Source organism: Oncorhynchus masou, chromosome 15 (genome assembly GCF_036934945.1).
Source record: "Oncorhynchus masou masou isolate Uvic2021 chromosome 15, UVic_Omas_1.1, whole genome shotgun sequence".
NCBI classification, from domain to species: Eukaryota; Metazoa; Chordata; class Actinopteri; order Salmoniformes; family Salmonidae; genus Oncorhynchus; species Oncorhynchus masou.
In genome coordinates, this window is record NC_088226.1 from 22783480 (window position 1) to 22808475 (window position 24996).

A 24996-nucleotide genomic window follows, 5' to 3' on the forward strand; every position below is an offset into this window, starting at 1 on the left:
ATGTATTTATCCAAGTTATTGACATCACAATAAGCCAGATTTGAGTTACTTACATTGTGGTGCTGAAACTTGAAGCAGCAGTCGCAGCACAATCAATTGGAAATGGACAGCTGATGGTGCTGAAAAAAAGCAAATTGGAGAAGGAATAATTCATTTAAACCGTCTTCATTTAATTAGACTTTACTAACAACAAGAGGGCTTTGTGTTGTAACCTATTTCTTCATATTTAAGAAACAAGAGGAAGCTCTACCTGTTTCACAGACAGAATTAGGCTATAGGCTGCTATATCCATAGATTTGTCGTTCAATTACCCCACCCACCATGCACTCTTTAAATAGCCTCCCTCCAAGTCAGTGAATGACTGTTAAGTTAAAACCAGTACTGGAATTGAGGGGGTATGACATAGGCCTACCATTTATTGAAGAAAATGTCAAAAAGAAAATGGCTACCATAAAACAGATCCGATTACATACAGTGATCTATAACAGCACTTTGGTCCGTTATGCTTTATGCAAAAAACAACTTGAAAATAGCCTGGAAAGACATGACTTTGATGCATATGGGAATGTAATTGTTTAGTTTCTTTGACATTCAGAGTCTGAGCTACAATCTCCTGTAGTGGAGGAGGCAAACAATGTAATTTGCTTTTGAAGTAATTTAATTCTGTACCTTTAGATTGATTAAGCTATTTACTTTCTGTACAAAATATGTTTAAACCCAGACAGCTTTTAGGGAAACCCTTGTGACCTTCTGTTGTTAAAGAAGAGTAGAAGTCTGTTAAATCTGACATTTTGTCTGCGTCGGTAGACCTACTGTCTGGGGTGGAAAGGTAGGCCTAACTTTTGAAAGAAAGAACAATAGTCAGATTCCTAACAGGGACCGTTTCGTTGGAAACAAGACACACTGATTTGGCATTGGAGAAATATGATAAGATCACTTGTGGGGTAACCCCCCAGATCACTTGTGGGGTAACCCCCCCCCCAAATGTAGCTGCATGCCAGCAAAGTACTAAACAATACATAAATTGCACTATAAAGGTGCCCAAAATGTTAGGGCTGACATAAAGCTGTTCCAACAGCAGGCTCAACACCTTACTCCTGCTACACCTGGCAGCAATACAGTTCATTCAGCCTAAATTATTGCCTTTATAAAAAACAGATAGCTGGTATGGCTGACTTGCCAAATCAGATGTTTCTACTGACAATTGAGAATCACAAATGATGGCATAAGGGGACGACGAGCGGTTTAGAGGCAATGCGAAATTTCGATAAAGACATTGATGTGTGACGATGCTTCGTGGGTGGCTGTTGTTTGATGTGTGCAGGGGGTCCCTGGTTCGTGCCCGGGTATGGGCGAGGGGACGGTCTAAGGTTATACTGTTACATTGATGCTGTTGACCCGGATCACTGGGTGCTACGGAAAAGGAGGAGGTCAAAAGAGGGGTGAGTGTAACGGATGTGAAACGCTATCTTAGCTAGCGGTGGTTCGCGCTAAATAGCGTTTCAATCAGTGACGTCACTTGCTCTGAGACCTTGAAGTTGTAGTTCCCCTAGCAGACATTAATGTGTGACGATGCTTCGTGGGTGACTGTTGTTGATGTGTGCAGAGGGTCCCTGGTTCGTGCCCGGGTATGGGCGGTCTAAAGTTATACTGTTAAACAAGCACCCTGTCAACAGTTGTGGAAGATCAGGTCATGTGAACTGAAGTTGTTAGGAAGGTTACTTTATTACTGTCGTCTTTGATTTTCATTAGCTGTAAAAAGTTTTCCACTTCACATTTTTAGCTTAATAACCTATGTATGGTCAGATGTATGTAGCTACTGATTTTGTGTAGTTATTTCTAGGCTAATGTAATCAACTGACATACCATTTCAAATACCATTTCTACAAAAGCCAGCCTTTCTTTCTCTGTCCACTACTGTATTTCCATACCTCATATTGAAAATTGAGCTGATATAAAAAAAAGTGTGATAAACCATACAGTTTTTCTTTTGGCTCTATTCTGGAAAAGGTAAACAATTAAGCCAGGTATGCTTTTGAAACATGTGCTCTTAGAGAATGAAACAGAAGTTTACAGAAATGCGTCTCAAAGTTCAATTCCTTTTATATCCTAAATCAAACGTAGACGTAGACTATTTCTAAATTAGCCTAATATTAGAATTCTTTCTATTTTCTTCTAAGGATATAACACACACACATTTTTCAACAATAACTTCTGTAGTTAGACCTGCACTGTGGCATTGCTTTTGGCTGATACTACTGCTTTAGTTGTTTCCAATAGAATGTTACTTTGTAATAAACAAAGTAAAAAAATAAAATAACAGTCCGAGATGAAGGGGTCAAGGCGAGAGCATTTACTCTGCCCATGATCTTTCTTTCAAATTACTTGAGGATTATGATCGAATAGAAGTTTCGTAATGTTTAAGCTTTTACAAATGTACTGATATATGTGGATGCATTTGGTATTCCGGAAACTTTGAGAAAAATGAAATATATTTGTGCGTGGTGTTCACACACGTCCCTGCCCTCTCATTGGCTGGAATGGTCCCACCTGATCTTGCCTGTCTTCATTCGTTGAGCACATGTATTTCCATTGGTAGAGTGGTCACTCGGCTCTCTTGTCAATATAATAAATAATCTTTGCTTTAGGTCATGTGTATTAGTGGGTTCGTCTTTAAATGACCCACCTCGTTCCTGTTGAAACTCTAAAGGTGATTGGCTACGATTTGTGAGGGTGGATTTCACTGACGTATTCCGTTTGGAACAATAAATAGAGCAAACAAGGCTCCTTCTCAAGTCTGAGAAGACGCATGAAGAAGTTCTTGCTTCAACAGTGATTGAACGGAACTCCTCTGCCTTCGTTCTGCATTATAGAACATTACGGATTGATGACATAGCACTTACTTGAACTATAATAGCAATATATTTTAAGAAACTTTGTTTTTGTACTTTTCATTTTGATATAAAATAAAAATCTGCCAAGATGGAGTCTCAGATCCGCCAGAACTATCATCACGATTGCGAAGCTGCCATCAACCGGATGATCAACTTGGAGATGTTTGCCTCCTACACCTACACCTCAATGGTAAGGAGTCTACCAAGATGACTGTTGTTGATCGACCTGTGTATTATTTTTATGCCTGGTCCTAAATGGCTTTTTCCACTTGATTTTTCTGTAGGTCTAGACAATTAATAGCTAAGAATCTCAACTCCGTGAAGTAAATTTGAGTTTTACTTGGCAAGGCTATTAAGACCCTCCGGTTAGATATAGCATTCAAATGAAGTTGGGAATCTATCCTACCTCTGTCAGAGTGCGTAACAACTCATTGACAGGTTAAATGTCACGTTACCAAGTAGACAACGGACTAGACTGATTCATCGCTATATCATCAAGCTTAGTTGCCACAACAAGAATAGAATGCTGTCATGTTTTTCTTTTTCTAACTACAATGTTTTGTTTATCCACCCAGGCTTTCTATTTCTCCCGTGACGATGTGGCTCTGCGTGGTTTCGCGCATTTCTTCAAGGAGAACAGCGACGAGGAGCGGGAGCACGCCGACAAGCTTCTCTCCTTCCAGAACAAGAGGGGTGGACGCATTTCACTCCAGGACATCAAGGTGAGCGCCTGCGCATCAAACACATTTAGATTGTAGACTGATAGAGAATGTCTTTCCTCCATGGAGGAAAATGTCTACAGAGTTATATTGATCGAGAGAACCTGGAGTAGTCCTAAACATATGGCCTCTAACCACTGAACTGAAACTGTGAGGGGTGTAACTCTGTTCACTTTATCCAAACCTTAACGTCTGCTAGTAGTCCCTAATCCTCCTGTGTTCTCTTGTCCTGTGTAGAAGCCAGAACGTGATGAGTGGGGCAATGGGCTGGAGGCCATGCAGTGTGCTCTGCAGCTGGAGAAGAATGTGAACCAGGCCCTGCTGGACCTGCACAAGATTGCCTCTGACAAGGTTGACCCCCATGTAAGTTATGGTGAACCCACACATCACATGTATGTATCACATAGAATACAGGTACTGTCCCAGGAGATGATCAGGTTGTTGTAGCTCTGATAACTAATGACACAGGATTGTTTGACCTGCTTCTTCACACGCGCACAATTGTCCACAGATGCGCACAATGCAGCTAATGCATAAGGGGCGGCAGGTTGTCTAGTGGTTAGAGCTTTGGGCCAGTAACAAAGGTTGCTGGGTTGAATCCCAGAGCTGGCAAGGTAAAAATGTGTTCTGCCCCTGAACAAGGCAGTTAACCTATTGTTCCACACTAGGATGCAATTGTAAATAAGTGTTAATGGACTTGTCTAGTTAAAAAATAGACACCTCATTATCTACTCTTATGCCATTACCACCAGGCTCTTGTGTGTTACTGTAGTTACAATAGTCTGTATTCATTCTCTTGTCTGACCTGTGTTTTCCCTCTTTAGCTGTGTGACTTCCTGGAGACCCATTACCTGAATGAGCAGGTGGAGGCCATTAAGAAGCTGGGTGACCACATCACCAACCTCACCAAGATGGATGCTGTCAAAAACAAGATGGCAGAGTACCTGTTTGACAAGCACACCCTGGGAGGCCAGAGCTAAACCACTTCAATCCCCAGGCTATGGCCTCCAGCCTCAGACCAGGACTCCTTGGTTCTCTGAGATCCTCCTGGCTTTGCTTTTATAGGGATGGGAGAGTGTTAAACTGGTGAATTGCAACACTGCTGTGACAATGCTGTTTCTGTTCACAGCACTACTGTATTGGAGGCAAGGCTTCTTGTAAAACAATTAAAAAATATCACTGAAGTTTGTTGCTGTTTTTTAAGTGTTGACCTGTAGTAATGGATGTTGTATCAGTCTATTGAGGTGCTTTGCTCTTTCACTGAGCGTCTTCATACCAGTGATAAATACTGACAATTGTAGACCTACTAGTGACTGAGGGTCATAACAATAGAAGTTTAACATGAGTTTTATAAGGGATGTTACCTTTTACCAAAGGGTGTCCTTTACTGTATCTTGTAATAGTGCCATGTCAATTAAGGACCCAGCTGTCAACTCTAGCGCCGTAGGAGTGAAATTGTTACCTACAATAGATGTAGACCTTTACGCTGTGCATCGCAAGTTTATTAGATAGCCTAGAGTTCAATCAAAACCGTTACCCAGCTGTTATGGCACATTTCTCTAGTGATGGGAAGTTTGTCTCTGACTGGCAAATCTTAACACATTATTTATTTCAGTTGGTAATGCCCAATAGTTCCCCTACAGCAAATTATGAACTGAATACTCAAAAGGAATGATTCTACAAGCCTCTCGTTCTTAAGGGACTTAATGGCGCTGTCATATGGTTGCAAAGCTACTGTTACTTTACAAGTTACTGAAAGCTGTCATTTTGGTAATTAACAGGCAAGCCAAACCTGAATACTTGAACTGAATGGTTTTAAAGACAAAGGAGTTTCTGGTGGCTAGACCACTTGGTTAAAGGGGAAAATAGCCTAATGAGAACTGTCAATGGCATTTTCAATTACTCTTCAACTTTGATTATTCAACGAAGTATTGCCATGGTAAAATTAAGTACATTTGTATGGTATGGAATATGTGTATGTACACTGCTTAAAATAAAGGGAACACTAAGTGGTGCTTCCTAATTGGACAGTTTGATTTCACAGAAGTGTGATTGACTTGGAGTTACACTGTGTTTAAGTGTTCCCTTTATTTTTTTGAGCAGTGTATATAGAATAATGGGTTTTGACATTGGTGGTGACTTTCTGAACTGTTATAGTTAGACCAAAAGTTTAAAGTAATACAGAAAAATATTGCTATTTGAGTTCTGATTGACTAAATTGACAACATTTTCTGGAAATTTGTTGTATTTTGCCTCCGAGTAGTCGGTTAGGCTGTTTGCTGTGTTTATTTGACCCAAAAAATATGTCTCCTCCACATCTAAAACCAATGTTGCGCCCCTGGTAAAAAATAGTGAGAGGGAGCAATTGGGAGAAAGGGGAAGGGGGAAAGAGTACAGACTAAAAACACTGTCACCCTTCAGAACTTAAATAAAAAAAGTTATGTAATGGTTAATCATTTACAGTATTACTTACTGTTTATAACTTTGTGCAGCTGGTCACATGATGGCTTTAACAACTTAACACAGGTTCTCGGTTTTGAACATTACAGAAAAGAATTGCATTAAAAAATGAAGACAATTCTATGTCATTTTCATTTTTAATGCTATGTTTTCCCTTCTGCTAAAATATGGTCACTAAGAACAATCTGGACTCAGAGGTAGACGTAACATAGTTAAAGTAAATTCAGGATACTCCCATTGGTATGATATGTTTTGTATGGTATGTATTAATTTGTGGATGTCCATCATCCATTTCGTATTATATTTTACTAATTGCAATTTTTACAATATGTTACGATTTGCTAAACATATGATATCTTACGAATTCCAATTTGTTGTGGCTAACGTTAGCTCGGTGGCTAGGTGCTAGCGTTAGCTATGTGGCTGAAATTAGCTAGGCTAGGGGTTAAGGGTTAATGTTAGGTCTAAGGTTAAGGTTAGGAGTTAGATTAAAGGGCAACCTTTGTGATGCTAGACATTCGCGTTATATGCTCACCCTAAATTATCCTTTAAGCATGACACATCATTTAGTCAGGAGGTGATGTCCCTTTTCGCAAAAAAAAAGAAGGAATGCCAAGTGTGTCGCAGCCCTTTTTGTAACACTGGTTTAAGCATAAGTCTCCTGTCACTACCAACAGTCTGAAGAAGCTTTGTCTCATTGTCTCCGAAACTTTGTTTGCGCTCACAATGAAAACATTACACTATAAACTGAGGTTCAGTCTAAAACAGTTGATCAAAGTAACAGAAAGCAGGGCACATACTTCAAGGATTATCTATGTTGAAGACCCTTACCCCCATTTGAAGCAGCTTCATAATTTTTCATCAAACACTGCACCTAGATAGTAGCTATGACAAACTGATAGATAGAGCCTGTTTTGGCTTACATTTTAGGAGAAAGGGGGTCCTGTCCTCAAACAATTGGAGTAGAGGCACTACCTTACATACTAGGCCAGGAAAGATCAGGGGCTGGGTGGCTGCTGGGGGAGGAGCTTCCCCATCATTGAAATGTTATTCAATGTGATCTAAAAGGCTAAACTGATCCTAAATCGGCACTCTTACTCTGAGAGGCTTGATGCATACTGCCCCAGAAGACCTAAGTAGTGTCCGATTACCCATTCTAACATACTGTATATGACATACATACTGCATACTATATATTATTAGTTCATAGGTCTCCCGAGTGGCGCAATGGTCTAGGGCTCCCGAGTGGTGCAAGCAGTCTAAGGCACCGCATCCCATTGCAAGCGGCATCACTTTAATACCTGGTTTGAATCCAGGCTGTATCACATCTGGCTGTGATTGGCCCAGCGTCATCCGGGTTTGGCTGGAGTAGGCCGAATTTGTTCTTAACTGACTTGCCTAGTTAAATAAAGTTACATTTGAGTATACTGTAAAAGAACTGTAAACTTCTAGATGAGCTTACTAGTGCTTCGCCTGTCTACCGGAAGCTGATGGTCTTGCTAGCTTGTTAGCATAACAAATTACTAGCTAGACATCGTACGATTTCGGGTGTGTTTGTAAATTAAATTTGGAGTGCCAGAGCACGCTCTCGGTGTTCGTAAATTCAGAGCATTGTCAGATTGTCCGTTCGTAAATTTAAAGTGTTTCGCCCTCGGAGCGTTCAGAGCCCACACTGGCCGCTCTGGCCGGGGAGTAGGGTTGATCCGAGCATTTTGACCTCACAACGGCAGTCAAGCACCCAAGCTAACTGGCTAACATTGGCTAGCTTCCTAGCTACTTCCAGTATCCATTGAGAGCGCACAATGACTATACCACTTAGCTAATCCTGATGTATTAATAGCCAACTAACTTTACGCTAACATACTGGTACATACTGCTGTAATGATATGCTATGCAGTTCGTAAGGATAGCGTAGCTAAAAAATTGTCAGCCAACATCAGACATGACGTGCAACGTAACTTATTTGAAAAGTCATTCCACGTCTCAACATTTTCTTAACTCTTGTCATAATTAGTCAAAACTAGTAAATTCATCCACTCTCGTAATAAACAAAGTAACAATTTTTAAACAGATTAAGATGAGGTCGAGGCAAGAGCTTTTACTCCACCCACAATCTGTCCGCGTGAGATAAAACCGTTTTTGTGTGGAGGTATATAACAGTGTCAAATTACTTGCGGATTTTGATCATATAGAAGTTTCGTAATGTTTAAGCTTTAATAAATGTACTAATATATGCGGATGAACGTGGCATTCCGGCAACTTTGAGAAAAATTACGTCAAGTTCTGCGTGTTGTTCACACCCGTGCATTCCCTCTCATTGGCTAGAATGGTTCCACCTGATCTTGCCTGTCTCCAATTGTTGAGCACATGTATTTCCATTGTGAGATGGGTCACTCGGCTCTCGTCAATATAATACATATCTTTGCTTTAGGTGATGTGAATGAGTGGGATCATCATTTATTTATATTTTTATATATTTTTATTTATTTATTATTATGAACACAACAATACAAAATGTATACAAAGAAGAGTACATAAACCTAACAGACAGGGGTATTACATATCAAGATTCCTTTTCAATTTGTTAAACATTTTTTTTTTTTTACCTCACCTTTATTTAACCAGGTAGGCCAGTTGAGAACAAGTTCTCATTTACAACTGTGACCTGGCCAAGATAAAGCAAAGCAGTGCGACACAAACAATAACACAGAGTTACACATGGAATAAACAAACGTACAGTCAATAACACAATATAAATATATATATATATATATATATATATATATATATATATATATATATATATATATATATATATATATATAGTGTGTGCAAATGAGGTAAGATTAGGGAGGTAGGGCAATAAATTGGCCGTAGTGGCAAAGTGATTACAATGTAGCAATTAAACACTGGAGTGATAGATGTGCAGAAGATTAATGTGGAAATAGAGATACTGAGGTGCAAAGGAGCAAAAGAATAAGTAACAATATGGGGATGAGGTAGTTGGATGGGCGACTTACAGATGGGCTTTGATTTGATTTGATTTTGATTTTGATTTGGCTATGTACAGGTGCAATGATATGTGACCTGCTCGAACAGCTGATGTTTAAAGATAATGAGGGAGATATGAGTCTCTTTAGGGTGAATATTGCTTTTTTGTTTTTACATTTACTGATCATTTCAAAATAATATTTAAATTTTATCTTAAATAATGTGAAGAGGGGTTTGTTCTCTGCCCACTTCATTTCATGGATAAAGAATCTTCGATTAAAGATAAACAAATGAACAATGAAAGTTAAATCGGGGTCCATATCAAAAAACATAATATCATAGTCTCTCAGATTAACATTGGTAGTCTTCTCTTTAAGATAAAATCTTCTAACTCACTCCAAAATCTTCTGACAAAAGAACATAAGAATACAATATGGAATGAGAATGACTTAAACCACAAAAACAACAACAGTATTTGGATTAAACAATTATTGAACAATGATGGCCAACTATACGATTATCAAGAATTCATGAGAACACACAATGTTACATTCACTCCTGAGGAATGGTGTCGTCGTCAAATGATCCGCATGGTTCCTGTTGAATTTCTAAAGGTGATTGGCTCCGCTCTGTGAGGGTGGATGTCACTGACGCAATCCATTTGGAACAATAAATAGAGCGAACAAGGCTCCTTCCAGTTCACAAGTCTGAGAAGACGCATGAAGAAGTTCTTGCTTCAACAGTGATTGAACGGAACTCCTCTGCCTTCGTCCCGCATTATAGAACATTTTGGATTGATAACATAACACTTACCCGAACTATAATAGCAAAATAGTCGGATAAATCCTATTTTTGTACCGTTGCTTTAGGTATTAAAGAAAATCTGCCAAAATGGAGTCTCAGATCCGCCAGAACTATCACCACGATTGCGAAGCTGCCATCAACCGGATGATCAACTTGGAGATGTTTGCCTCCTACACATACACTTCAATGGTAAGGAGTCTACCAAGATGACCGTTTTGTTGAGCTACCTGTTATTATGCCTGGGCCTAAATTCCACTTTTCACCTGACTTTTCTGTAGCCAATAACCTCAACTCCGTTAAGTACATATTTGAGTTTTACTTGGCAAGGCTATTAAGACCCTCCAGGTTGGTATAGTATTCAAGTGAAGCCGGGAATCTATCCTACCTTGGTCAGAGCGCGTAACAACTCCTTGCTTGACAGGTTAATTGTCAGGTTACCAAATAGACTACAGACTAGACTGATTCATGCCTGTATCAAGTTTAGTTGCCACAAGAACAGTCACGTTCGGCACTTTTTTTTCTTTTCTTTTAACCACACTGTTTTGTTTGTCCACCCAGGCTTTCTATTTCTCCCGTGACGATGTGGCTCTGTCTGGCTTCGCGCATTTCTTCAAGGAGAACAGCGACGCGGAGCGAGAGCACGCCGAGAAGCTACTCTCCTTCCAGAACAAGAGAGGTGGACGCATTTTACTCCAGGACATAAAGGTGAGCGCCTGAGCATCGAGGAACACATTTTAGATTGTAGACTGATAGAAAATGTCTTTACTCCATGGAGTGTCCAGCGTTACTTTGATATAGAGAACCTGGAGTAGTCCTAAACATACTGCCTCTAACCACTGAACTGAAACAGTGTGAGGGATGTAACTCTGTTCACTTTATCCAAACCTTAACGTTTGCTAGTTGTCCCTAACCCTCCTGTGTTCACTCTGGCCTGTGTAGAAGCCAGAACGTGATGAGTGGGGCAATGGGCTGGAGGCCATGCAGTGTGCTCTGCAGCTGGAGAAGAATGTGAACCAGACCCTGCTGGACCTGCACAAGATTGCCTCTGACAAAGTTGACCCCCATGTAAGTTATGGTGGAACCACATGTATGGATCACATAGAATACAGGTTTTGTCTCAGGAGATGATCAGGTTGTTGTAGCTCTAACTAAGACAGGATTGGGTGATCTGTTTCTTAACACGCACACAATAGTCCACAGATGACCACTACACACACATTGCAGCTAATGCATAAGGGGTGGCAGTTCATCTAGTGGTTAGAGCTTTGGGCCAGTAACTAAAAGGTGGCTGGCTCGAATCCCTGAGCTGCCAAGGTAAAAATCTGTTCTGCCCCTGATTAACCCACTGCCATGTTAGGATGTCATTGTAAATAGAAATTTCTGACTTGTGTAGTTAAAAAATAAACTGCAGACACCTCATTATCTGCCCTTATGCCATTACCACCAGGCTCTTGTGTGTTACTGTATCTACAATGGTCTGTAGTCATTCTCTTGTCTGACCTGTGTTTTCCCTCTTTAGCTGTGTGACTTCCTGGAGACCCATTATCTGAATGAGCAGGTGGAGGCCATTAAGAAGCTGGGAGACCACATCACCAACCTCACCAAGATGGATGTGGTCAAAAACAAGATGGCAGAGTACCTGTTTGACAAGCACACCCTGGGAGGCCAGAGCTAAACCACTTCCATCCCCGGGCCTCCAGCCTCAGACCAGGAGTACTGGCTACTGTGATAGATCCTCCTGGCTTTGCATTTATAGGGAGGGGAGTGTTAAACTGGTGCAGTGCAACAGCTGTAACATTGGTGTTTCTGTTGACAACACTACTGTATTTTGCAGGCAAGTCTTATGAAACAATTTAAAAAATATCACTGAAGTTTGTTGCTGTTTTTAAGTGTTGACCTGTAGTAATGGATGTTGTATTCGTCTATTTAGGTTCTTTGCTCTTTTACTGAGCATCTTCATACCAGTGAATACTGACAATTGTAGACCTACTGACTGAGGGTCATAACAATAGAAGTTGCTGTCCCATAAGTTGTATTTTTATCTATTAAATCTTAGTTCACTGCTTGCATGATTTACTTGATGTGGAATAGCAGCCATGTCATGGCTCTCTGTAGTACTGTGCACCTCCCATAGTCTGTCCTGGACTTGGGGACTGTGAAGAGACCTGGTGGCATGTCTTGTGGGGTATGCATTGGTGTCTGAGTTGTGTACTAGTAGTTTAAACTGACAGCTGGGTGCATTCAACATGTTAATAATTCCCACAAATACAAGTAGTGATGAAGTAAATCTCTCTACTTTGAGCCATGAGAGATTGACATGCATAATATTTATAGCTTTCTGTGTACACTTAAGGGTGAGCCGTGCAGCCCAGTTCTGGGACAATTGTACAAAAAAAGTCCCTTTTTGTGGCACCTGACCACGTGACTGGACAGTAGTCCAGGTGCGACAAAACAAGGACCTGTAGAACCTACCTTGTTGATAGCGTTAAGGCAGAGAAGTACTTTATCATGGACAGATCTATCCCCATCTTAGCTACTGTTGTATCAATATGTTTTAACCATGACAGAAGTTTAGTCTCGACTTGATACTTATCCACATTTCCACATTATTCATTACAAGTTAATTAAAATAAAAGACAAAACACACATCACGACGAGAGACAACACAACACTACATAAAGAGAGACCTAAGACAACAACATAGCATGGTAGGCAGTAACAGGAGTCTGTTGTAACAGATAGGCCTACATTATTCAGTGTATATACATCCTTGGCTGAGTACCAGTGGAAAGTTTGGGACAGTCAAGTCAGCAATAGTCTATGTTGCGAGCAACAAGATAATGTTTTGAGTTTATGATCTTTCTTATTGCTAAATAACACACCTGTCTGATAATATGGACCGATATGGTATTGGGCTCATTTCTTAGAATGGAACATTTTATTTTTGTTGGTGTCAGCATGATTTTATATTAATTCATTTTGGAGAATTAAATCAGTCTGAAAAGTCCAAAGTAATTATTCTCTCTGCTTCCAGCTAGACCAACGCAATACTTTTATTCTGGGGCGGCAGGTTAGCCTAGTGGTTAGAGCGTTGGATGAGTAACCGGAAGGATGCAAGTTCAAACCCCTGAGCTTACAAGGTACAATTCTGTCATTCTGCCCCTGAACAGGCAGTTAACCCACTGTTCCTTGGCAGTCATTGAAAATTAGATTTTGTTCTTAACTGACTTGCTGAGTTAAATAAAGGTAAAATAAAAAATTCATTACAGAATTTTCCCGCCTGTTAGGACTGGTACAAGATTTCATATACAACGGATGGATCCCATTATGTCTGGCGAGAAACCAAACACTGCATTCCACAGTAAGAAGCATGGTGGTAGTGAGATGGATTGGGGATGCTTTGCTACCTCAGGACCTTGATGACTTGCCTTAATAGAAGGAACCATGAATTCCACTCTGTATCAGAGAATTCTACAGCAAAATGTCAGGCCATTCGTCTGTGAGCTGAAGCTGAAGCGCAGCTTGGTCAGGCAGCAAGACAATGATCCAAAACACACAATCAAGTCTACATAAAAATAGTTAAAAAGCAATATATTTTACGTTTTTGGAATGGCCTAGTCAAAGTCCAGACGTAATCCCAATTTAGATGGAGTGGCCGGACTTGAAATGAGCTTGAAATCCAAACAAATTACGCTGAGTTAAAGAAGTTCTGCATGCAAGAGTGGGACAGTATTCCTCCACAGCAATGTGAGAGACTGATCAACAACGACAGGAAGCATTTGGTTGCAGTCATTGCAGCTGAAGGTGGCAATACCAATTATTTAGTGTAAGAGGGCAATTGCTTTTTCACACAGAGGAATTGGGTGTTGAGTAACTTGGCTAATTAAATAAATAAATGAGTATCCATTTTTTTGTTATTTGTGAACTCATGTTCCCTTTATCTAATATTAGGTTTTGGTTGAAGATCTGATAACATTCAGTTACAAAACGTGCAAAAATAGAGAAAATTAGAAAACTTTATTTTTACTTTTTTAACGGTACAGTATATATACACTGAGTGTATAGAACATTAAGAACAACTTCCTAATATTGAATTGCAAACTCCCATTTTTCCCCTCAGAACAGCCTCAATTCCTTGGGGCAAGGACTCGATCTACAGGGTGTCGACAGCGTTCTACAGGGATGCTGGTTCATGTTGACTCCAATGCTTCCCACAGTTGTGTTAAATTGGCTGGATGTCCCTATATGAGGTGGATCATTCTTGATACACACAGGAAACTATTGAGTGTGAAAAACCAAGTGCTTTTGTGGTGATTTTCTAAACTCTTAGTTAGACCTACAGTTTAAAGTAATATTGGAAAATATTGTTATTTGAGTTGTGATTGGGGTATATTGGCCAAATGATCAGGAAAGTTGTTGGTGTATTATACCTCCAACATTTATCAGAAACAACCATATTACAGCTATTTGTATAAAATGCCTTAGTAAGTTACATAGTTTATGTTACTGCTGTTCTCTACTTCTTCCCTTTTTTTCACAAACTACAGGAAACGTATGATCTCTGTAATTGCAAACAAAGGTTTCTCTACCAAATATTAAGTTCTGCTTTTCTGATGTATCAAATACTTATGTCATGCAATAAAATGCAAATGAATTACTTAAAAATCATACAATGTGATTTGCTGGATTGTTGTTTTAGATTCCGTCTCTCACAGTTGAAGTGAACCTATGATAAAAAATTATAGACCTCTACATGATTTCTAAGTAGGAAAACCTGCAAAATTGGCAGTGTATCAAATACTTGTTCTCCCCACTGTATATATATATATATATATATATATATAGCTAATCTGTAGTCCAGGACCCTATAAATATAGTGGGGGTGCGGTCTTATAGCCCTTCCCCTTATTTTAATACAACATAAACGTAATCAATTATTATAATACATCAATCATTTGGTGCAGCCCCTATCACGACCCCAAGGTGAACCCCATCAGGTTCAATTCCTCCACTTACCATGCACAACAAGCTGAAAATAACCTGGAGAGACATGACTTCGATGCATATGGGAATATCATTGTTTAGTTTCTTTGACATTCAGAGTCTGAGCTACAATCTTCTATAGTGGAGAAGGCAAAACATGGAAAATTTGGAAGTAATCTAATTCTGTCACTTTCCATTGATTAAACTATTCACTTTCTGTACAAAGATGTTTCAACCCAGACAGCTTTTAGGGAAACCCTTGTGACCTTCTGTTGTTAAAGAAGAGTAGAAGTCTGTTAAATTGTAATTTTTTTCTGAGTCGGTATACCTACTGTCTGGGGTGGAAAGGTAGGTCTAACTTTTGAAAGTACCATGCTTAGATTCCTAACAGGGACAGTTTCGTTGCAAACAAGACACACTGATTTGGCATTGGAAAAATATGATAAGATCAGTGGCAATTTTTGCATGTAAATCTTGGTTTGGGTAAACTCCCCCCCAAAAAATGTAGATGCATGCCAGCAAAGCACTAAACAATACATCAATTGCACTATAACGGTGCCCAAACTGTAAGGGCCTACATAAAGCTGTCCCAACAACAGTCCCAATATCTTACCACTGCTACACCTGGAAGCAATACAGTTCATTCAGCCTCAATTACTGCCTTTAAAAAAACACATATTTGATATGGCTGACTTGCCATATCAGCCGTTTCTACTGACAATTGAGAAGTACAAATTATGGCATAAGGGGATGACGAGCGGATAAGAGGCAATCCGTAATTTTGATAAAGACAATGTGTGAGGTAGGACGAACGTAGTTAATGTAACCTTTTGTTCAGCACTTTTGAAATGTACAGCAACAGAATTCAGAACATAGGCTGTTCTTACAGTATTCTCCCTGTGCACCAAGTTAGATCCGTAGGATAAATAAAGTGGGCATATAAGCAGACAATGAAAGCTCTTACAATAGGCTACATGTGCAACACCAAGTCAGAATAGTAGGCCAAGTTATGAGGGGGAAAAGGATCCAATTATTAGCGTAAGGGACATGGGCTTCTAACAGTTTACTACACAACATACACTTGGTTTAACTTTCTTAGCTACAGTATGCATATCTTCCTGGCATATTACATAATTTAAGCAGCAGCATAAAAGGTCTTTCTGGACTCAACTGTTTGTGCTGTGCTCAATGAACAGGAAGGTTGCGCGGCGGTCCTTCGTGGGCAAATTTTGTCATCAAAGTCTGGCATCCTCTGGATTTATGGTGCTTTCAAGACAACTGGGAACTCTGATATTCAGGTCGGAGCTCCAGAAAGATGCCTGAGTTCCCGACTTGGAATTCCAAGTTGGATGACCATTCAAAACGTATTTTCCCAGTCGGAGCTTATTGAGTTCCGAGTTGTCTTGAACTCACTGAAGTCTGAGATTTCCAAGTTCCAAGTGTCCAGTTGTTTTGAACTCGGCCAATGGCATGGCCAATGTTGAATATTTATCATTTTAAGCTTGGATAAGAGAACCTTAAACCCAAACTTGGACCACACACCAACTCCACTGAATAGTAGTTGAGTGATGGCTTTGCAATGCTTACAGTTGGCAACTGATTCCTTCCAAACCACTCATTGTTGAATTTGCGATTACAAATTTGTTGTGCAATGGCCAATGGCCGATTAGCACGGATACGTTTTATCTTTAACTTCTCCTCAGAATTTCCTTCACATGACAAGGAATGAAAAGGATTTTGTCAGGACCCGGTTACGAACCTGGGTCTCCGGAGTGAGAAACTGTCACTTAACCAACTGAGCCACGAATAGTCAGCAGAACCCAGAAGATGAGGCAGACACAGCAGTACTTAAGATGGTGTATTTAATAAAGTAAAAATTGAGAAGTCCTTAAATACAAAAATGGCAAATCCAAAAGGTGGTAGGAATAGCACAAAAAAAGCCTCACGAGATACTCAAAAACAAAAACAGAATTCCACAAGAGCATCCACCGGAATCGACAAGAATACACAGAACACTAGGGCTGGGTGCTAACATACAAACACAGAGCACAGAACTGAGGGAAACTAAGGGTTTAAATACAATCAGGGGAAACGAGGCACAGGTGCAAATAATAATGGGGAACAAGGGAAAAAACATAAGGTCAAAAAGCACAATGGGGGCATCTAGTGACCAAAACCCGGAACAACCCTGGCCAAATCCTGACAGAATCCCCCCTAGGAACGGCTCCTGACGTTCCTACCAGCTCACTCAGGGTGGAGGGCCCTGAACTGACGAATGAGGTCAGGGTCCAGGATGTCTTTGGCAGGAACCCAGGAGCGCTCCTCGGGACCGTAGCCTTCCCAGTCCACCAGATACTGCCAGGACCGCTGCACCCGGCGGGAATCCAGTATCCGATGGACGGGATAAGCCGGCTGGCCTCCAATGACACGAGGCGGAGGGGGAGGTCTGTCTGCCGGGACAAGGGGAAAAAACAACAGGTTTTAACAATGAAATGTGAAATGTGGGATTAATCTTAAGGGATCTGGGTAAGTGTAGGCGATAAGAAACTGGGTTAACTCTCCTGGCAACCTTGAAGGGACCGATGTATTTTTGGAACAGCTTGCGAGACTCCACCCGTAGAGGTAAGTCTCTTGTGGAGAGCCAGACTCTCTGGCCGGGGCGCAGGGTAGGCCCGGGACGGCGACGTCTGTTGGCTTGTTGTTGGTACCTCTGTGAGGAACGCATAAGATTAAGACGGGTCTTCCTCCACATAAGCCGACAGCGTCTGACGAACTTCAAGGCTGAAGGCACTCTGACTTCTGCCTCCTGGTCCGGGAACAATGGAGGAGCATAGCCAAACTGACACTCGTGCGGGGACATACCAGTGGAGGAGGAACGCAAGGTGTTGTGCGCGTATTCGGCCCAAACAATAAAGGATGACCATGTGGACGGGTTGTCACGAGTCATACATCGGAGGGTGGTTTCCAGCTCTTGATTCATCCTCTCTGTTTGGCCGTTGGACTCCGGATGGTACCCTGAAGATAGACTGGCAGAAGCCCCCATGAGTTGGCAGAAGGCCTTCCAAAACCTTGAGGCGAACTGGGGACCTCTGTCAGAAACCATATCTTGAGGAATGCCGAAGACTCGGAACACATGATTAATTACCAACTCAGCCGTTTCCTTGACAGAAGGTAACTTAGTCAGAGGGACGAACCTGGCCGCCTTTGAAAACCTGTCGATTATGACTAGGATAGTAGTATTGCCATGGGATGGAGGAAGTCCAGTAATAAAGTCCAATGAGATATGGGACCAGGGTCTGTGGGGAACAGGTAAAGGGTGAAGGAGTCCTTGAGGGCGGAGGTGAGAAGATTTGCCCTGGCAGCACACGGGACAGGCATTGACGAAAGTGGCAACGTCTTCTCTTATGGTAGGCCACCAGAACTTACGCTGGATGAACTCCAAGGTGCGACCTACGCCCGGATGACAGGTGAGGCGAGAGGAGTGCCCCCACAGAAGGACCTGAGTCCTCACTGCCTTGGGGACAAACAACCGATTGGCAGGACCTCCTTTCGGGTCCGGTTCGCTAGCTTGAGCACGTCTCACGGTATCCTCAACTTGCCACGAGATCGGAGCCACAATCTTAGCAGCAGGAAGGACAGGCATGTCCGTGTCATCTCGAATGGCAGGAGCGTAGACTCGGGACAGGGCATCCGGTTTGAGATTCTTCGACCCGGGCCGATAGGTGAGGATAAACTGGAATCGATTGAAGAAAAGAGACCATCTAGCTTGTCTAGAGTTCAACCGCTTCGCCTGCTGGATATACTCCAGATTTTTGTGGTCCGTAAGCACTTGAAACGGGTGAGAAGCCCCCTCGAGCCAGTGTCTCCATTCCTTCAATGCCATCTTAACCGCTAGGAGTTCACGATCCCCCACATCGTAGTTCCTCTCAGTCGGGGTAAGCCGGTGTGAGAAGAAAGCGCACGGATGAAGTTTCTTGTCTTCACCCCTCTGAGACAGGACAGCTCCAACACCAACCTCTGATGCGTCTACCTCCACCACAAATGGTTCATCCGTAGTCGGTAGTATCAGGATGGGAGCAGAGAGAACGCGCTGCTTGAGTCCTTGGAAGGCCGTCTCAGCTTCTCTTCCCCACAAAAACCTTGCATTGCCACCCTTGGTTAAAGCTGAGAGAGGGGCTGCCACCAAGCTGAAGTTCTTGATGAACTTGCGGTAAAAGTTTGTGAAGCCCAGGAAACGCTGAACTTCCTTAACGGATTTGGGGTGGGCCAATCCGCTACCGCCCCTACCTTCCTGGGGTCCATTTGGACTCGACCGGGTTCCACTACAAATCCCAGGAATTGTACTCGGGATGAATGGAATTCACATTTTCCGGCTTAACGTACAGATGGCTGTCCAGGAGGCGTTTGAGTACTTGTCTGACATGCTTAGTGTGTTCTTGAAGGGAGCTCGAAAAGATGAGGATGTCATCCAAGTAAACGAACACAAATATGTTAAGCATATCCCTAAGCACATCGTTTATGAGCGCTTGGAACACCGCTGGGGCGTTGGTCAGGCCGAAGGGCATCACCAAGTATTCATAGTGACCAGTAGGCGTGTTGAAAGCGGTCTTCCACTCGTCACCAGGTCTGATCCGCACAAGATGGTATGCGTTCCGCAGGTCAAGCTTAGTGAAAACAACTGCTTCCTGGAGCAGCTCGAAGGCTGTGGCCATAAGGGGTAGCGGGTAACGGTTACGGACGGTTATGGCATTGAGTCCCCGGTAGTCGATGCAAGGACGTAATCCACCGTCTTTCTTGGCCACAAAGAAAAACCCTGCTCCCGCCGGGAGGTGGATGGACGCATGAGGCCTGCTTCCAGAGCGTCCTTGATGTAGGTATCCATAGCAGCTCGTTCGGGTAGAGATAGGGAAAAGATCCGACCCCTGGGGGGCAAGTGCCCGGAAACAGGTCGATGGGGCAATCGTAAGGTCTATGGGGTGGTAGCATGGTGGCCCTCTGTTTGCTAAACACCAGTTTGAGGTCATGGTAACACTCGGGAACTCGGGTCAGGTCGATGGATTCTAAAGACTCGGGAGTAGAACTCGGGAATTCTGGAAAATACAAGTAGCTTGACACGTAGGACCCCACTGCTTGATAGTGCCCACAGACCAGTCGATGTGAGGGTTATGGCTGTGAAGCCAGGGGTATCCAAGGACGAGAGGGAACTCGGAACAGGAGATCAAATGAAAGTTCATCAATTCCTGGTGTTGTGAAACTGAAAGTCGCAAGGAGGTAGTGACATGAGTGACAAGTCCAGATCCCAAAGGGCTTCCATCCAATGTAGTGACCCTCATGGGTTCACTTAGAGGTTCAGATGGAACGCCATTCTACTTCGCCCAGACACCATCCATGAAGTTACCTGCGGCTCCAGAGTCTACCAAGGCTTGAAGGTGAAGCTTGTGGTTGTCCCAGGAGAAGGTGACTGGAATGAGCAGACGGGAGTTGGACGGATGGGAGGAGGTTATGTTTCCCGTTACAGTTCCCCCCGGTCTGTACGGGACAGAGCGTTTCCCTGGAGCCCGGGACACGTGGAACGGAAATGGCCCGGTTTGCCGCAATATAGACAGCGTCGCTCCCTCATCCGGCGGTCTCTCTCAGCCTGGGAGATGCGTCCAATCTGCATGGGTTCCGATGGAGCCAGCGAGGATAAAGGTGGGGACTCGGAGCTGGGACTGATAGGGGCTAGAGGTCTACGGTTGAGTTCTCTCTCTCAGACGCTGGTCAATGCGTGAGGCCAACTTGATCAGGGACTCGAGATTGTCCGGTGGTTCCCGAGTGGCCAGTTCATCTTGGATAGTGTCGGAAAGGCCTTTCAGAAAGCACACCGTGAGCGCCTCGTTGTTCCAGCCACTTGCTGCTGCCACCGTGCGGAACTGGATGGCATAGTCCGTCACGCTGCGCCAACCTTGGTGGAGAGTCAGGAGCTGTTTGGCTGAGTCAGAACCACTGCTTGGGCCTTGAAACACTCGTTTGAATTCCTCAGCAAAGGCAGAGTAGCTGGCACAGCAGGAACTATGGGCATCCCACACAGCAGTAGCCCAGGCCAGGGGCTTTTTCCGACAGCAGGGTGATGATATAAGCGATCTTAGACCGGTCGGTGGGAAACGACGAGGGTTGTAGCTCAAAGGAGAGAGAACATTGGGTGAGAAACCCTTTACAAGCACTTGGATCACCTGAGAACCGTTGGGGAGGTGGAAGACGAGGTTCAGCCAGGGGTTAACTGCCATGGGTACGTGAATCTGAGGTACTGGGACGGGAACTGTTGCCGGGGTAAGACGATCAGATATTTGCTTAATGGAAGTCAGCATCTCCGACAGAAGATGACAATGTCTAGCCATTAAGGCCTCTTGCTGAACCAGGGCGGCTTCGTGGCGTTGGACAGTCTCCTGGTGGTGGGACAGCATGGCAAAAAGGTCCTGGGAACTGGCTGCCTCTGGGTTCATTTTTGGCTCTGTGTTTCTGTCAGGACCCGGTTACGAACCTGGGTCTCCGGAGTGAGAAACAGTCACTTAACCAACTGAGCCACGAATAGTCAGCAGAACCCAGAAGATGAGGCAGACACAGCTGTACTTAAGACGGTGTATTTAATAAAGTAAAAAGTAGAAGTCCTTAAATACAAAAATGGCAAATCCAAAAGGTGGTAGGAATAGCACAAAAAAGCCTCACGAGATACTCAAAAACAAAAACAGAATTCCACAAGAGCATCCACCGGAATCGACAAGAATACACAGAACACTAGGGCTGGGTGCTAACATACAAACACAGAGCACAGAACTGAGGGAAACTAAGGGTTTAAATACAATCAGGGGAAACGAGGCACAGGTGCAAATAATAATGGGGAACAAGGGAAAAAACATAAGGTCAAAAAGCACAATGGGGGCATCTAGTGACCAAAACCCGGAACAACCCTGGCCAAATCCTGACAGATTTGCCTGTAGACTGTCAACTTGATTCATGATGACTGCTAGTTCGCTAACTAAGATTTTATAAGTTTGATGTTGACATGATCAGTCCAATCAAAGCTACAGTAGATATGTGATTTTACGTAATGTTATCTGTGGCCAATGACCTTGAGCCTTCTTAGATGGGCACTGCTAATGTAACTATATGGCAGCACCCAAGGGGCTTGAATTTCCAAGCTATCCCCGTAGATTTTGCTGTGACATAGAGTCCCCATGAGTAACAGAACACTAAGCCAATCACGGCACAAGAAGAGAACACTACCAATCCCTACGCTCTGTATTTTCTGGCTGCCCCACCACCACCACAGAAAGCACTGAGCAAGGCTGAAACTCCTGCATTTTGGAGCTGCCTTTCTCAAGAAAGCAAAAAAGAGACCATGTTTGTATTCGGCTTTATTAACTTAACGATTTTTCTTTTTTGTACATTGTTTGCAAACTGATATGTGACGGTATTAATGCCAAAATAACATGCAAAACAGGTGAGGCTCAGACAAAGCTAAACCTGAAAAACAAAGCTGCTCAGAATGACAGGTCATCACTGGATATGATGAACACATAGGCCTATCTCCATGTCCATTCTTAGCCTGTAATTTTAGTAATTTGTGTGGTATTAAAACATATACTGCTAATATGTAAACATACAGTTGCATGATATGTTTATAAAGGCACATTTTTCTCTGACCTGCAAATACGACGATAGATTCATGCAATGCTTTTACTAGAAATTAGATCTTTCCACCCTTACTCTTGTCCATAGGGGTCTGTGAACACACAACCTTCTGGCCCGCAGCCCTGTGCACTATCAAAATTCCTGCGTTGCCATGTAATGTTGACAGGACGAAGAACAGTTTCTAAAACAACATGTCTAAGGCTCTGGTGTCTCCAAGAGGTGACGGTAAACTGTAAGGATGTTCTGTTATCCACTTTGTTTTAATCATTTTTGGGGGTCTGAGGAGTGTCACTTGTTTTTTTCTCAAGCGTTCAGGGAAGGTTTAGGTCAAATATAATTTGCTGAAGGTAGAGACATCCATTTTCATTTCAGAGATGTCCGATTATCTCTGTGTGTAACCCTTATTATAAATAACGTTTACTCCTGAAGTTGACCCTTCTGCTAAAACAAGGTCACTTTGAATGAGTGAGGGTTGCAGCTGACTAACAACAGTTGAGATGAGAGCAATTACTGGAACATTTGTCCTTTTGTGATAATATGAAAATGACTCAAAATGTCAATCCTTCTGATCTGAATCATGGAATATATCTCTCCTAAGCATGACGCATATTTTAGTCAAAAAGTGATGTCACTTATCGCAAAGAAAAGGAATGCTAGGTATGTCACAGGCCTTTTGCAACACCGGTTTAAGCATACAGTAAGACTGTCACTCCCAAAAGTTAGAAGGGGCTTCGTCTCATTGTCGCCAAAACTTTGTTTGCACTCATAATGAAAACATTAGTCAAAGTAACAGAGAGCAGAGCACACACTTCAAGGGCTTTCTATGTTCAAAAACCCTTTCCCCCATTTGAAGCATCACTATCATTTTTTAACAAACAATAAACCTAGATAGTAGCTCTGACTTATAGAGCCGGTTTTGGGTTACATACTTGAAAAAAGGGGATTGTGTTCTCAAACAACTGGATTATCATACTAGGCTATGACAAACTAGGGGTCGTCTAAATGTTTCAAGTCTATTGTCAGAATAGGAGTGCTGATATAGGATCAGGTCCTCCCGGTCTATGTAATCGTTTATATTATAGGTATTTATTTTTTTATAAAAAAACATACAAAAAACTTAACATTTACATACTGTCATGTATATGCAGGGAGTCAGGAAGCAGATGCAGAAGGAGAGTTTAATAAACAATGATGCAAGGCAAATTAACAAAACAGGGGATGGGTACTGAACATGAAGACAAACCAATAATGCCTAATGACTGAGGCTACTGAGGGCTAAATAAAGGGAAGGTAATCAAGGTGATGATGAAGTCCAGGTATGCGTAATGATAGGGAGAAAGTGTGCGTAATGATCGGAAATAGGTGTGCACAATAATGGTTGCCAGGGCTCGTGGTTAGTAGACCAGAAAAGTTGAGCGGAGGAGAGAGGGAGCGGGAGTAGGAGTGACAATAACCCCTCCCGACAGTACCGGCCAGGAGGGCAGCCCTAGGACGAAGAGCGGGCCGGTCCAGACGGCGGAGATGGAAATCCTGGACAATGTTGGGGTCCAAGATGTCGGCCGCCAAAACCCAATAGCTCTCTTTTGGGCCTTACCCTTCCCAGTCCACCAGGCACTGAAGCTGACGTCGGCGGTCCAGTAGGGACCTGACAGCATAGGTAGGGGTCCCATCGATGTTCAGTTGAGGCGGAGGGGTGTCACAAGGGATGCATCAACCAGGGTGAGATCCGGTAGTTGGTGGGGAGTTGAAAATGGTAAGTTACCTCATTGACCCTCTGGAGGACCGTGACAGGCCCCACAATCTCAGGGCTCAGCTTCCGACAGGGAAGGTGAAGCGCGAAGTTCCTTGTGGAGAGCCAGATGGGATCACCAGGATGGAACAGAGGAGCCACACACTGTGGTGGCGATCTGCCTGATCCTTATGATGGCGGACTGCGTACAGGAACCACTCGTCAACTGCAGGGGCCCCGGTCTGGCTCAGAGTACACAGAGCCAGGGCCGACTGGTTTCTCAGGATGCAATGGAAGGGAGTCAGCCTGGTGTAGGAGTGATAAAGTGAGTTCTGGCTGTACACCTCCTAGGGAAACAACCGGACCCACTCCCCCTGTTGGTCCTGGCAGTAATTCCCTAGGAACCACCCCAGCTCCTGGTTGGTCCTTTCCACCTGCCCGTTGGACTGAGGCCGGTACCCGGATGTGAGATTGGCCGTGGCCACCATCTTCTCCATGAAGGCTCTCTATACCCTCTACATGAATTGGGGGTCACGGTCAGAGACGATGTCCTCTGGAAGGCCATAGTGCCAAAAGACCTGCTTGAACAGTGCCTCAGCGACCTGGAGATGGTAGGGAGACCAGAGAGAGGGATAAAATGGCAGGATTTGGAGAATCTGTACACAACAACCATAACAGTGGTGAAACCATCAGACTGGGGGAGATCAGTAACGAAGTCTATGGACAGATGGGACATAGGCCGCTG

The 24996-nt window shown here is 43.0% G+C and overlaps 2 protein-coding genes across 2 annotated transcripts; both read left to right on the plus strand.

The window, feature by feature from the left end:
• The first annotated feature begins 2762 nt into the window (after positions 1-2762).
• LOC135555925 (ferritin, middle subunit-like) lies at positions 2763-4685 on the plus strand. Its single transcript, XM_064988743.1, has 4 exons — positions 2763-3084; positions 3470-3616; positions 3851-3976; positions 4438-4685. Exons 1-4 carry the CDS (start codon positions 2983-2985, stop codon positions 4591-4593), a joined length of 531 nt encoding a protein of 176 aa, XP_064844815.1. The 5' UTR covers positions 2763-2982; the 3' UTR covers positions 4594-4685.
• A 5051-nt stretch (positions 4686-9736) lies between these two features.
• On the plus strand, positions 9737-11933 carry LOC135555929 (ferritin, middle subunit-like). Its single transcript, XM_064988746.1, has 4 exons — positions 9737-10057; positions 10427-10573; positions 10808-10933; positions 11388-11933. Exons 1-4 carry the CDS (start codon positions 9956-9958, stop codon positions 11541-11543), a joined length of 531 nt encoding a protein of 176 aa, XP_064844818.1. The 5' UTR covers positions 9737-9955; the 3' UTR covers positions 11544-11933.
• The last annotated feature ends 13063 nt before the right edge of the window (positions 11934-24996 follow it).

Coding starts and splice junctions, on each gene's coding strand:
- LOC135555925 (XM_064988743.1), top strand. CDS start 2,983: ATGGAGTCTCAGATCCGCCAGAACTATCATCACGATTGCGAAGCTGCC. Junction 3,085..3,469: donor CCTACACCTACACCTCAATG/GTAAGGAGTCTA, acceptor TTATCCACCCAG/GCTTTCTATTTCTCCCGTGA. Junction 3,617..3,850: donor TTTCACTCCAGGACATCAAG/GTGAGCGCCTGC, acceptor TGTCCTGTGTAG/AAGCCAGAACGTGATGAGTG.
- LOC135555929 (XM_064988746.1), top strand. CDS start 9,956: ATGGAGTCTCAGATCCGCCAGAACTATCACCACGATTGCGAAGCTGCC. Junction 10,058..10,426: donor CCTACACATACACTTCAATG/GTAAGGAGTCTA, acceptor TTGTCCACCCAG/GCTTTCTATTTCTCCCGTGA. Junction 10,574..10,807: donor TTTTACTCCAGGACATAAAG/GTGAGCGCCTGA, acceptor TGGCCTGTGTAG/AAGCCAGAACGTGATGAGTG.